The sequence below is a fragment of the Diorhabda sublineata genome, chromosome 5, assembly GCF_026230105.1.
Source record: "Diorhabda sublineata isolate icDioSubl1.1 chromosome 5, icDioSubl1.1, whole genome shotgun sequence".
NCBI lineage: Eukaryota > Metazoa > Arthropoda > Insecta > Coleoptera > Chrysomelidae > Diorhabda > Diorhabda sublineata.
Window position 1 is genome coordinate 37097531 of NC_079478.1, and position 15154 is coordinate 37112684.

The following is a 15154-nucleotide window of genomic DNA, read 5'->3' on the forward strand; positions in this document are numbered from 1 at the left end:
CGATACAACATCGAAAACGATTTAGAAATAAAAAATTGTAAATTAGGCCGGTCCGTTATTATGTAAATTGCGTTAAAATGTCTTATACGAGGTCTGGTTAATAAATAACGAGACTGGTTACGAAAAAAGGGGTTTTATTATAAAAATCATTGTTTATACGAATGATTCCCTTCAATTTACTTCCCTACCCTCACTACAAACCTTCCAGATCAGGTCAGGGGTCAGATTTTTTGGCACAAACTTTAAAAAATTCACTTGGAACAAGTTGAACAAACCAAAATGATTTGATGGAAAAATTCGACACAATTTTGTAATTTTTTGTATCGATACAACATCGAAAACGATTTAGAAATAAAAAATTAAAAATTAGGCCGGTCCGTTATTATGTAAATTGCATTAAAATGTCTTATACGAGGTCTGGTTAATAAATAACGAGACTGGTTACGAAAAAAGGGGTTTTATTATAAAAATCATTGTTTATACGAATGATTCCCTTCAATTTACTTCCCTACCCTCACTACAAACCTTCCAGATCAGGTCAGGAGTCAGATTTTTTGGCACAAACTTTAAAAAATCCACTTGGAACAAGTTGAACAAACCAAAATGATTTGATGGAAAAATTCGACACAATTTTGTAATTTTTTGTATCGATACAACATCGAAAACGATTTAGAAATAAAAAATTAAAAATTAGGCCGGTCCCTTTTTATGTAAATTGCGTTAAAATGTCTTATACGAGGTCTGGTTAATAAATAACGAGACTGGTTACGAAAAAAGGGGTTTTATTATAAAAATCATTGTTTATACGAATGATTCCCTTCAATTTACTTCCCTACCCTCACTACAAACCTTCCAGGTCAGGTCAGGAGTCAGATTTTTTGGCACAAACTTTAAAAAATTCACTTGGAACAAGTTGAACAAACCAAAATGATTTGATGGAAAAATTCGACACAATTTTGTAATTTTTTGTATCAATACAACATCGAAAACGATTTAGAAATAAAAAATTAAAAATTAGGCCGGTCCCTTTTTATGTAAATTGCGTTAAAATGTCTTATACGAGGTCTGGTTAATAAATAACGAGACTGGTTACGAAAAAAGGGGTTTTATTATAAAAATCATTGTTTATACGGATGCTTCCCTTCAATTTACTTCCCTACCCTCACCACAAACCTTCCAGATCAGGTCAGGAGTCAGATTTTTTGGCACAAACTTCGTCATCTTCAGAGCTCTTCACCAAAAGGCTTAAAACACTCGCACGAGATAGAGAATCATCCCCGTAGGCCTGTTGCGACAATTTATAGCACTCAGTCGGAGTTTTTTTCAATATTTCCTAATAAAACTAGAAGAAAATTCAAATTTAATCACCTAAATGTATCGGTAACATTGACGCACCTTGTACTATATTTATATACATATTTGGAAAGCAATTTTAGTTAATTTACGATTCTGATTCGTTGTTAATTTGTATAGTTTTTGTAAGAATTGAAATTTTCTTACGTGAATCGAAAGGATTGAATTGAAACACCGTCCGATTCGAATCCCGTGCGTTGAAGATGACGCCTGCGTTCCGACGCCAAGAACGCGTCAGCCGGGACGCCGAACAGTCTGTCTGTGGACGCCAAGGTCGCGGGTTGTTGTGCACAACGGATTTCTGTTGATACAACACTTCCAAATGAAACAGAAAGACATTGGACTAATCGTAACTGTTTAGTGATAATTTTTCGATTTTTTTGGGGGTTGTACGTGGAAGTTATGGATTTTTTTTGGGTTTTCGGATGAATTCGATCTAGTCGTAAGTATTTTTGAACATGGTTGACAAATTTTCATTGATAATACGTCATTATATAGCGTGAATCGTGATGACCATTCAATTTTTCTTGTAAAACGTCCATAACCTCAATTTCTGGCAACATCTCAATCTCTACAATCAATCAAATGATGTAAATATGAATACTATTCACTTCTGTTTGCTGTACTAATCATTTGATGTACTAAATAGTCGATAGGCTTCAGTTTTTGTATCACTAACGTTTTATGACAATCTCTACAACAGTGTATATCTCCACGATGGAATTTAATAGATTGTTTGATTGAGAAAAAGAAGATTCTTCTTTTTTTATTGTAAAAATACCATAAAGTTCGTTTTGATCATCGATCTATAACTATAAACTTTGAAGCTTCTACAGAAAGTACGAAAAAACTTGTATTGAATTCATCGGTTTATATTTTTGTTTGGGACAACCTGTATTATGAAATTATGTCATTAAATTATTTTTATTTACATACTGTATCATTAAAAATCTCTATTTTTCTTATAACAACAGTTTTTAATATGTTTTTAGAATTTCTAATGTACCGAGTGGGTTTTTTCGAATAATGGTTAAAATAATTAGTTGCCCACCCGGTATATCCATAAAGTGAAGAATTTTTAAAACCCCAATCTTCATAAAACCGGTTTTTTCCAGTGACGATTCTCATTTAGGGTCATCGAGGATGAAATTTGTGAATTTAGGTTATAAAAAGGTGAATAACACGAAATTTTTTCCAAAAAAATCGACGCTACGATCTTTTTTGCAGATGTAATGGACTTCTTGGTTCTTCCTTTGCAATCCAGCTTTTTCATTTCCAAAATTCCTTCAACATTTCTGTAGTAGCGACCTCATTTGATCGACCACTGGGTTGCTAGTCTCCGTAAATCGTACAGTCTCGTCTAAACGCCGCTATTTATACTGATAGTTGCCAAACATATACCAAACAACGTTGCATCTTCAATATTCCGTATAGATTGGATATTTGCAACGTTTTCGGATGGATGAACTTTTTAATTGCCAGGTGTTTTAGTTGAATGGGCTTTAATTAAATAGGTGGCATTTAACAGCTTCGTTATTGAGTTTCAATAGGACCGTTTCGAGGCAAATATTATACAAAATCTATTAGAAATTATCTATTATATCACAAATTCCGTAGTCGTAGTGCTAAAATCCACTGTAGCATCATCTGATTAAGTTAAGAGATACAAAAGACATTATTGACATAAAAACAAGATGTGTATCGTCCGAAATGGGAAATAAGACCCACCAGGAGCTTCAAAATAACCTCAATAAACCTCAATTGTTGAAAATAAACGTTCAAGGGACCAAATATAGTAACTCAGATCGATGGATCCAGAGTTCTGCCTTCTACAGTCAAAAGGAAATTAAAATTTTTATGGAACGATGATTAAAAGTTTGAGGTTATGGAGTTTAGTAACGTTTGTGCGCAGGTCAAAGCGTCCATGTGTAAATCCGACTGAAAAACAAGGAAGAGATTCCGCGACGTACTGGGAATGTCCTGGAGGACTTCAGAATCAATTCGATTGAGTTATTGTGAACCAGGACTGTCAGGAATATCCTGAAAAAGGAAATAAACGACGATTATTCATCGGAATAGATTCTAATGGTATTTAAAACATTATTTGAAGTGATTTTGTTTTGAAGCAATCGCAGAATGAAAACCGAGTTTCCAGGGATAATTGGGGGTGTTTAATTTGCATGTTGTCGTGTTAAATAACGGCTAGGGACGTAGGGACGTTAATTGTTTTCGTTGGAAGATTGAAACGCACTTCAAGGACCTCAAACCATCAACAAGTTTACGTGCATCATATTTATAATTAAATAACTTCATTTAGTCGCTGTTCTGAGTCTTTCGGATCAGATCGGGGTTTAAATAACGTATTTAATTTAATTTCCAACTACTTTCGTCTCTCAAAATATCCCATTTCAGATCTACTTGATAAAATATTTAACAATGGACTCTAAAAATATCTTTTGTATCAAAGTCGTTGGGGAAAATCGATATTTTCCTTTAACAAACTTTCAGGATGCGATATTTGGACCTGTCGCAGATATAACTGAGACTATAATGTAAAAAACAATACGTGAAATTAATCAGTTTGCTGTCTCAGTATTTTAGTTTCGATTCGATCAGGAATTCGAGTCGGATCATTATGATTGAGGTTTGAAATATGGCAACACTGATACGAATATGGTTTTGTACAACAAAAACTTTGATTTGACGGTAGATTATGAATGTTTATATGGAATTCCGGTCCTGAATCGAATCAAAATCTTTATTATAAAGTTTCGAGTATGTTATTTGTCACAGCGGGAGTTCATCGCTTCCTGTCCTGTTCGAATATCCTGTAGGACTTCTCTTGAGAGACGGAAAGATATTGAAAGTTTTATTGGAGACGTCCGTTTTTCTTTTTGGAAATTTAGATGAAAATCGTTCGATCTACGACGTGTTTTTCGTGCCATATACTTCAGACAGGCAATTTCAAACTTCGGTTCACATTTTGGCGAGGGTCTCATTTTAAACAAAAATTTTAAACTTCGTGGAAAAGAAAAGTTTCAAATTTTGTTTATAAAATGGGATATTATATATTATAAAACTACTAGTGTTAAAAAAATTAAAGAGGAATCGATATATGAAGGAAATAATTACTTAGAAGTGATTTGTATGTTTAGATCAGAAAGAAATGTCAAATTTGACACTCCAGCGTCTTCATGGGCTTAGGCTCCACATTAAACTGTTGGTATCCATTGGAGTATAGTCTCCACTCGATAAGGATACAAGCAAATGACAATTTTGACAGATAATTCGATTAAATAACAACGTCTGAAAATCTGATTAAATCTTGAGACAATTTGGCAATTTTAATGGACTCCATGGGCTTGGGCTCCACATTAAACTGTTGGTATCCATTGGAGTATAGTCTCCACTCGATAAAGATACAAGCAAATGACAATTTTGACAGATAATTCGATTAAATAACAACGTTTGAAAATCTGATTAAATCTTGATACGATTTGGCAACTTTAATAGACTCCATGGGCTTGGGCTCCACATTAAACTGTTGGTATCCATTGGAGTATAGTCTCCACTCGATAAGGATACAAGAAAATGACAATTTTGACAGATAATTCGATTGAATAACAACGTTTGAAAATCTGATTAAATCTTGAGACAATTTGGCAATTTTAATGGACTCCATGGGCTTGGGCTCCACATTAAACTGTTGGTATCCATTGGAGTATAGTCTCCACTCGATAAAGATACAAGCAAATGACAATTTTGACAGATAATTCGATTAAATAACAACGTTTGAAAATCTGATTAAATCTTGATACGATTTGGCAACTTTAATGGACTCCATGGGCTTGGGCTCCACATTAAACTGTTGGTATCCATTGGAGTACAGTTTCCACTCGATAAGGATACAGAAAAATGACAATTTTGACAGATAATTCGATTAAATAACAACGTTTGAAAATCTGATTAAATCTTGATACGATTTGGCAACTTTAATGGACTCCATGGGCTTGGGCTCCACATTAAACTGTTGGTATCCATTGGAGTGTAGTCTCCACTCGATAAGGATACAAGAAAATGACAATTTTGACAGATAATTCGATTAAATAACAACGTTTGAAAATCTGATTAAATCTTGATACGATTTGGCAACTTTAATGGACTCCATGGGCTTGGGCTCCACATTAAACTGTTGGTATCCATTGGAGTGTAGTCTCCACTCGATAAGGATACAAGAAAATGACAATTTTGACAGATAATTCGATTAAATAACAACGTTTGAAAATCTGATTAAATCTTGATACGATTTGGCAACTTTAATGGACTCCATGGGCTTGGGCTCCACATTAAACTGTTGGTATCCATTGGAGTGTAGTCTCCACTCGATAAGGATACAAGAAAATGACAATTTTGACAGATAATTCGATTAAATAACAACGTTTGAAAATCTGATTAAATCTTGAAACAATTTAGCAACTTTAATGGACTCCATTTGACACTCGGGTGTCTCCATGGGATTGAGCTCCACATTAAACTGTTGGTATCCATTGGAGTATAGTCTTCACAGAAGAATAGTTCCATATATTGGACAAAGATCTTTGAATGAGGCTTCTGAAGTAAATTTCGTGAAGCTAAACCAAAATGTCTGACGGAGGCATTTTTGACGTGGTTTCCAGCAATTCTAGAAGCCGGATGAGCAGTGAGAGTTGTCAATAACACTCATTCCAAAATATCTTTTTTTTCCTGGAACTAAAACCCCCAACATTTCGTGTTATAGTTTATAGTTTCAAGAGTATTCTGGAAATGAAAAAATAAATAGTTTTTCTAGCACAAAAGTTCATCACAATCCATAACTCTTCAAAACCGTTCGTTTCAACGTTGTTAATTACAGTAGTTTGGTGGAGTTTGGAGTTTTCACCTACTTTCCCACTAACGATAATCGCGCCAACACGCTTCCAACTAAACTTCCAATCCTTTCAGGCATCAGATTAATTAATTTCGAAACTTTTTACCAAGAAATTGATCAGAAGAAAATATTTCGAGTCTTGTATAATTTCTATACACTAAATTATGAATTTTAAATTGATGATCACAATTTATGATAATTTTTTTCGGAATGTTTCTTTATGGCGAACGGTTTTCTTACAATCTTCATATCTCTTAAACCATAAACTTAATCGAGTTAAACCAACAGTAACTTTTTGTTAAAAAATCGTTAAAAAATTCATCTCAACTATTTTTATATTATACAGGTTGTCCCTGTAAAAGTTACGGATTGTTATATGAATTCCGCGGGTCAAATTTTTTGCATTAAGTACCGGAAAACCCTGTATATTCAATTAAACTGGTAACCAACAATATTTAGAACGTTTTTCTTCGATACTGCAACATTTATAGAAAGGACAATAAATCCGGGAAACTTCCTAATTTACAAGCTACAGAACGGAAGGAATAGCGAGAAAAATCGATTTACTGCTATTTCCATTTAAAAGCGTCCCCGAAATAAATAGAAAAGGAAAGAAATGTGTGCCACGCGGGCTTTGAGCACGTAAAAATTCTCAAAGTATACTTATTTTTCATGATCGGACGTAGAAGCTTTTTTTTCACGACGTTTTAACTTAAAATATCCAACAAAAAAATTATTTTTCGTAAAATTTGAAAATAAAATTAATTTTGGCCGTTTCTAAATATTGTAATTTGAAAAAAACGGCATCTCAAAATAGTAATAATACGAGGGATTGTCTAAGAATATTCTGATCTAACAAAAAAAAAACAAAATACGAGGCGCGGTTGATAAATAACGAGATTAATTGTATGAAATATTTTATTTGTTAAATTTTTCGTTTCTTAGCCTTTTTTTATTTGATTTTATTAATGAATTATCGTGATTTTGAGTCTCTAGTAAATAAAATTTCGTTTAAAAACATATAATATTGACGTATCCACTACTTTTCGGTCTTTATCAAAATATACTAGAAAAAAAGACCTAAAATTAGATAATTCATCAACAAAATCTTTTTTTAAATCCTTTTCTATCAAATATTCACGTAAATTTATTTTTTTAACATATTGGTGGCGGCGCATCGATTTGCCTTTCGCCAAATTTTAAAATTCCAGTTTCTTCCTTCGATTTAACTTTAGGAAAAGTCACACGGTGTAAAATCCTGCGAATAAAGCGAGTAATCTAAAACTAGGACATTGTTCTTGTTTACAAACCTCTTGAACGACAATCCGGGGAATATCTTGATGAAGAATCCACATAATTCAATAAGAACTCAAAAATAATACTGTTGGTGTACAATTTAATCTTCATTAACCCGATGAATACCATAATTGCTTTCTAGATATCTCTATCGGTAGCTACGGCTACACTGATTTGTTTATAAGCTCTTGGTGGCGTTTTCTATGTCTTTAGATGACTCAAACAACTCTTAAGTTCAGTTGATCTGAGAAAGAGGGAGAAGGAACGATATAAAACTTCATATCCACTCAAATTTCTAACCTCAAATTGTTGCTTAAATCAGCAGCATCAAATTTTAGTAAAATTAGTAAAAGACCTTGCAGTGGAAGATGAAAGGGCGCAAAAATGGGGGTTTACTTCTGTCAAACACTCGGTTTTCCCACATCAAACTTTCTAATACAGTTTGAGCAACTGCTACTGCTACACTGATTTGTTTATAAGCTCTTGGTGGCGTTTTCTATGTCTTTAGATGACTCAAACAAATCTTAAGTTCAGTTGATCTGAGAAAGAGGGAGAAGGAACGATATAAAACTTCATATCCACTCAAATTTCTAACCTCAAATTGTAAATAATGATACAGAACAGATACAAAGTTCGAGCTTAAATCAGAAGCATCAAATTTTAGTAAAATTAGTAAAAGACCTTGCAGTGGAAGATGAAAGGGCGCAAAAATGGGGGTTTACTTCTGTCAAACACTCGGTTTTCCCACATCAAACTTTCTAATACCGTTTGAGCAACTGCTACGGCTACACTGATTTGTTTATAAGCTCTTGGTGGCGTTTTCTATGTCTTTAGATGACTCAAACAAATCTTAAGTTCAGTTGATCTGAGAAAGAGGGAGAAGGAACGATATAAAACTTCATATCCACTCAAATTTCTAACCTCAAATTGTTGCTTAAATCAGCAGCATCAAATTTTAGTAAAATTAGTAAAAGACCTTGCAGTGGAAGATGAAAGGGCGCAAAAATGGGGGTTTACTTCTGTCAAACACTCGGTTTTCCCACATCAAACTTTCTAATACAGTTTGAGCAACTGCTACTGCTACACTGATTTGTTTATAAGCTCTTGGTGGCGTTTTCTATGTCTTTAGATGACTCAAACAACTCTTAAGTTCAGTTGATCTGAGAAAGAGGGAGAAGGAACGATATAAAACTTCATATCCACTCAAATTTCTAACCTCAAATTGTAAATAATGATACAGAACAGATACAAAGTTCGAGCTTAAATCAGAAGCATCAAATTTTAGTAAAATTAGTAAAAGACCTTGCAGTGGAAGATGAAAGGGCGCAAAAATGGGGGTTTATTTCTGTCAAACACTCGGTTTTCCCACATCAAACTTTCTAATACAATTTGAGCAACTGCTACGGCTACACTGATTTGTTTATAAGCTCTTGGTGGCGTTTTCTATGTCTTTAGATGACTCAAACAAATCTTAAGTTCAGTTGATCTGAGAAAGAGGGAGAAGGAACGATATAAAACTTCATATCCACTCAAATTTCTAACCTCAAATTGTTGCTTAAATCAGCAGCATCAAATTTTAGTAAAATTAGTAAAAGACCTTGCAGTGGAAGATGAAAGGGTGCAAAAATGGGGGTTTATTTCTGTCAAACACTCGGTTTTCCCACATCAAACTTTCTAATACAGTTTGAGCAACTGCTACGGCTACACTGATTTGTTTATAAGCTCTTGGTGGCGTTTTCTATGTCTTTAGATGACTCAAACAAATCTTAAGTTCAGTTGATCTGAGAAAGAGGGAGAAGGAACGATATAAAACTTCATATCCACTCAAATTTCTAACCTCAAATTGTTGCTTAAATCAGCAGCATCAAATTTTAGTAAAATTAGTAAAAGACCTTGCAGTGGAAGATGAAAGGGCGCAAAAATGGGGGTTTATTTCTGTCAAACACTCGGTTTTCCCACATCAAACTTTCTAATACAGTTTGAGCAACTGCTACGGCTACACTGATTTGTTTATAAGCTCTTGGTGGCGTTTTCTATGTCTTTAGATGACTCAAACAAATCTTAAGTTCAGTTGATCTGAGAAAGAGGGAGAAGGAACGATATAAAACTTCATATCCACTCAAATTTCTAACCTCAAATTGTTGCTTAAATCAGCAGCATCAAATTTTAGTAAAATTAGTAAAAGACCTTGCAGTGGAAGATGAAAGGGCGCAAAAATGGGGGTTTATTTCTGTCAAACACTCGGTTTGAGCAACTACCGCCATCTTTAGATCAGGATGTTGATATATAAAGTTTAATTTACAGATATTTACGTCTTTGGTATATATCTACCAATTTTATCTGGGTTAATATTAGATAATATGGTATTTTCATGGTATATTGCGAGTTGGGGTTTTTTAAAAACATCCCTTCTATAATCACATCTAAGGGCACGTGTCCAACGGAATATAATATATCGGATTCTGTATAAAGGTTGAATAAATATCCAGGAAGCAGTCCAAGGTGGATTTATACATATAAAAGCATTTTTATGTGACCTATTTCATATTTATGTGAGGTTAGGTTTTGTGGTAGTTAGAAATTTTCAAATCTACTTTTGGGATTTATGTAAAACCTTTGGTAGATTAGGGATTTTATTTTGATGTGATTTTTTTCACGAAGTCGTATATGAAAATGATGAAAGCTTTAAAAAAAATGTTTAGTTGACGAAAAAATCGTTGATTTTCATTAAATATTTGTGGAATGTTATAGGTGGTTGGAATACTTCTTCAGTACGTTTATCTCCAGTTCTATTTCTTCTTCTTGATGATGAAAATGTGGAATTTTTTTAAATATACAAATTTTTTGATGTTTTTTCGAAATATTTGGGGATTTTGTGCAATTTCTTGAAAATATTCTCGGATTTTAGTGATTCCTCAAGCATTACCAAATGTTTTCAACCCATGAGTGATTTTATTAAAACAAATAGCGATTTTTTTAATCTTTCAACGATTTTTTCGAATCATTCAGTGATTTTTCCAAGCATTTAGTGATTTTTTTCAAACATTTAGTGATTCTTCAAGCATTACCAAATGTTTTCAAACCATTAGTGATTTTATTGAAACAAATATTAATTTTTTCAATCCTTTAGCGATTTTTTCGAAACATTTAGTAATTTTCCCAAGCATTTAGTGATTTTTTTCAAACATTTAGTGATTCTTCAAGCATTACCAAATGTTTTCAAACCATTAGTGATTTTATTGAAACAAATATTAATTTTTTCAATCCTTTAGCGATTTTTTCGAAACATTTAGTAATTTTCCCAAGCATTTAGTGATTTTTTTCAAACATTTAGTGATTCTTCAAGCATTACCAAATGTTTTCAAACCATTAGTGATTTTATTGAAACAAATATTAATTTTTTCAATCCTTTAGCGATTTTTTCGAAACATTTAGTAATATTCCCAAGCATTTAGTGATTTTTTTCAAACATTTAGTGATTCTTCAAGCATTACCAAATGTTTTCAACCCATGAGTGATTTTATTAAAACAAATAGCGATTTTTTCAATCCTTTAGCGATTTTTTCGAAACATTTAGTGATTTTCCCAAGCATTTAGTGATTTTTTTCAAACATTTAGTGATTCTTCAAGCATTACCAAATGTTTTCAACCCATGAGTGATTTTATTGAAACAAATATTAATTTTTTCAATCCTTTAGCGATTTTTTCGAAACATTTAGTAATTTTCCCAAGTATTTAGTGATTTTTTTCAAACATTTAGTGATTCTTCAAGCATTACCAAATGTTTTCAACCCATGAGTGATTTTATTAAAACAAATAGCGATTTTTTTAATCCTTTAGCGATTTTTTCGAAACATTTAGTAATTTTCCCAAGCATTTAGCGATTTTTTCGAAACATTCAGTGATTTTTCCAAGCATTTAGTGATTTTTTTCAAACATTTAGTGATTCTTCAAGCATTACCAAATGTTTTCAAACCATTAGTGATTTTATTGAAACAAATATTAATTTTTTCAATCCTTTAGCGATTTTTTCGAAACATTTAGTGATTTTCCCAAGCATTTAGTGATTTTTTTCAAACATTTAGTGATTCTTCAAGCATTACCAAATGTTTTCAACCCATGAGTGATTTTATTGAAACAAATATTAATTTTTTCAATCCTTTAGCGATTTTTTCGAAACATTTAGTAATTTTCCCAAGTATTTAGTGATTTTTTTCAAACATTTAGTGATTCTTCAAGCATTACCAAATGTTTTCAACCCATGAGTGATTTTATTAAAACAAATAGCGATTTTTTTAATCCTTTAGCGATTTTTTCGAAACATTTAGTAATTTTCCCAAGCATTTAGCGATTTTTTCGAAACATTCAGTGATTTTTCCAAGCATTTAGTGATTTTTTTCAAACATTTAGTGATTCTTCAAGCATTACCAAATGTTTTCAAACCATTAGTGATTTTATTGAAACAAATATTAATTTTTTCAATCCTTTAGCGATTTTTTCGAAACATTTAGTAATTTTCCCAAGCATTTAGTGATTTTTTTCAAACATTTAGTGATTCTTCAAGCATTACCAAATGTTTTCAAACCATTAGTGATTTTATTGAAACAAATATTAATTTTTTCAATCCTTTAGCGATTTTTTCGAAACATTTAGTAATTTTCCCAAGCATTTAGTGATTTTTTTCAAACATTTAGTGATTCTTCAAGCATTACCAAATGTTTTCAACCCATGAGTGATTTTATTGAAACAAATATTAATTTTTTCAATCCTTTAGCGATTTTTTCGAAACATTTAGTAATTTTCCCAAGTATTTAGTGATTTTTTTCAAACATTTAGTGATTCTTCAAGCATTACCAAATGTTTTCAACCCATGAGTGATTTTATTAAAACAAATAGCGATTTTTTTAATCCTTTAGCGATTTTTTCGAAACATTTAGTAATTTTCCCAAGCATTTAGTGATTTTTTTCAAACATTTAGTGATTCTTCAAGCATTACCAAATGTTTTCAAACCATTAGTGATTTTATTAAAACAAATAGCGATTTTTTTAATCTTTCAACGAATTTTTCGAATCATTCAGTGATTTTTCCAAGCATTTAGTGATTTTTTTCAAACATTTAGTGATTCTTCAAGCATTACCAAATGTTTTCAACCCATGAGTGATTTTATTAAAACAAATAGCGATTTTTTTAATCTTTCAACGATTTTTTCGAATCATTCAGTGATTTTTCCAAGCATTTAGTGATTTTTTTCAAACATTTAGTGATTCTTCAAGCATTACCAAATGTTTTCAACCCATGAGTGATTTTATTGAAACAAATATTAATTTTTTCAATCCTTTAGCGATTTTTTCGAAACATTTAGTAATTTTCCCAAGTATTTAGTGATTTTTTTCAAACATTTAGTGATTCTTCAAGCATTACCAAATGTTTTCAACCCATGAGTGATTTTATTAAAACAAATAGCGATTTTTTTAATCCTTTAGCGATTTTTTCGAAACATTTAGTAATTTTCCCAAGCATTTAGTGATTTTTTTCAAACATTTAGTGATTCTTCAAGCATTACCAAATGTTTTCAACCCATGAGTGATTTTATTAAAACAAATAGCGATTTTTTAAATCCTTTAGCGATTTTTTCGAAACATTTTGTAATTTTCCCAAGCATTTAGTGATTTTTTTCAAACATTTCATGTTTTAATCAAACATTCAGTGATTCTTCAAGCATTACCAAATGTTTTTAGCGATTTTTCCAGTTGTTTTTTCAAACTTTAAGCGATTTTTTCCATATATTTCGTTAACTAGTATATAAAATAATAAAATATTGACGTATTTTGATATCGCACATTGTATAACTAAAAGCGATACATCAAAAATAACGTCATATATATGGTACTAATTTAGATTTGATCTAACCCCACATGAAAAAAGTTTATAGGTGTTAAATCGGGACCGCGTGGAGTCCAATTTAATCCGCCTCGCTCGCAAATCAATTTTCCGTAAAAACAAATCTCGTATCCGAAATTTTTTCCCTCCGATCGGTATCCGGAAGCTTCAATTCTTAACCTCGAACTCCGCGATTTCGTTTTTACTAAATTTTCGTTTCAATCTTTGATCGCATCAATTTTTTTTCCAGATACCGCACGAAGTACCTTCGGATCAATTATAATCAACCGATAAACGAATAGCCGATTCGTCATAAATCAATCGAATGACTACACAATGATCGTTAATGCTATGGCTTCGTATTCGGCAACAGTTTCGTCAAATCTACCGAGCGTCGTACAAAATATCACCGCCCAAAACAAAATCAACGTCACCACCATAGAAAACACGCACCCGAATTGGACGGATTTATTAATTTTAATAATAAAAGGGGGCGTATTTTTCCTTATAATAATCAGCGCGGTTTTGGGCAACGCCCTAGTCATAATAAGCGTCCACAGACATCGCAAATTGAGAGTCATTACCAACTATTACGTAGTGAGTTTAGCGATGGCGGATATGTTGGTAGCACTGTGCGCTATGACGTTTAACGCGAGCGTAGAACTAACCAACGGGAAATGGCTTTTCGGTTACTTCATGTGCGACGTCTACAACAGTTTAGACGTGTACTTTTCGACGGCTAGTATATTGCATTTATGTTGCATAAGCGTCGACAGATATTACGCTATAGTTAGACCGTTGGAATACCCCATAACCATGACCCACAACACCGTATCTTTCATGCTGGCCAACGTATGGGTGTTACCGGCTCTAATCAGCTTCACGCCCATATTCCTCGGCTGGTACACCACCGACGAACATCAACATTTCAGAATGAACCATCCGGACGTTTGCAATTTCATCACCAACAAATATTACGCTGTCATAAGTAGTTCCATTAGTTTTTGGATACCGGGTATAGTTATGGTTACCATGTATTGCAGGATATATAAAGAGGCCGTTCGGCAAAGGAAGGCTCTCACTAGGACTTCGTCGAATATCATTTTGAATTCGATTCATCAGCATAGAACGTCGTATCGAGATCGATTCGGCGATCATTATCTTCATCCTTCCGATGGGGAATTGACGACCATCGGTCAGATTAACGGAAGGAGGAGCACCAGTTCCGGTTCGGCTGGATCTTACGGTACCACAATCACGGAATTTAACACCGCGATCAATTCGAGAGACAGTAAAGCGGCTACCGAATTGAACGTGAACGGTAAGTGTCGGTTTTTTTATTTAGGAGATTGATAACTTTTCGTATAACCCGGTATATTTCGAATGATTTATGGGGTTGATTGGAATGGAGTCGGTAGATGGTACGAGAATCGCCCCTCTGTTATTAGATTTCGTTCTTTGATTAACTTTCCTTGGGAATTTGATTCCATTTGAACTTATACATAGTTGCCGCGTGTAAATGTATCTGAATGAATTATATTTTATTCAAGTTGGTAATATTGGTGAACGGTAACTTTGTTTTTATTCGTATGGTGTATGGAGATTGGAGTATTGCAGGAAAATGACCTGGTGGATTCAAATAAAGGCTATAATGTTAACAAACAGGATTTGCGAAGCATTTGAAAGATAAAAAATGACGAGGAAGCAGGTCCTGGCAG

General features: G+C 32.9%; 1 protein-coding gene across 1 annotated transcript in view; it reads left to right on the plus strand.

Moving 5' to 3' along the window:
• Positions 1-1605: 1605 nt before the first annotated feature.
• Positions 1606-15154, plus strand: part of LOC130443815 (octopamine receptor beta-3R-like) — a 40720-nt gene continuing 27171 nt past the window's right edge. The window contains exons 1-2 of the mRNA XM_056778666.1: positions 1606-1795; positions 13687-14757. Of these exons, the coding sequence (XP_056634644.1) occupies positions 13773-14757 (985 nt within the window). The 5' untranslated portion in view covers positions 1606-1795; positions 13687-13772. The remainder of the gene's footprint in view (positions 1796-13686; positions 14758-15154) is intronic.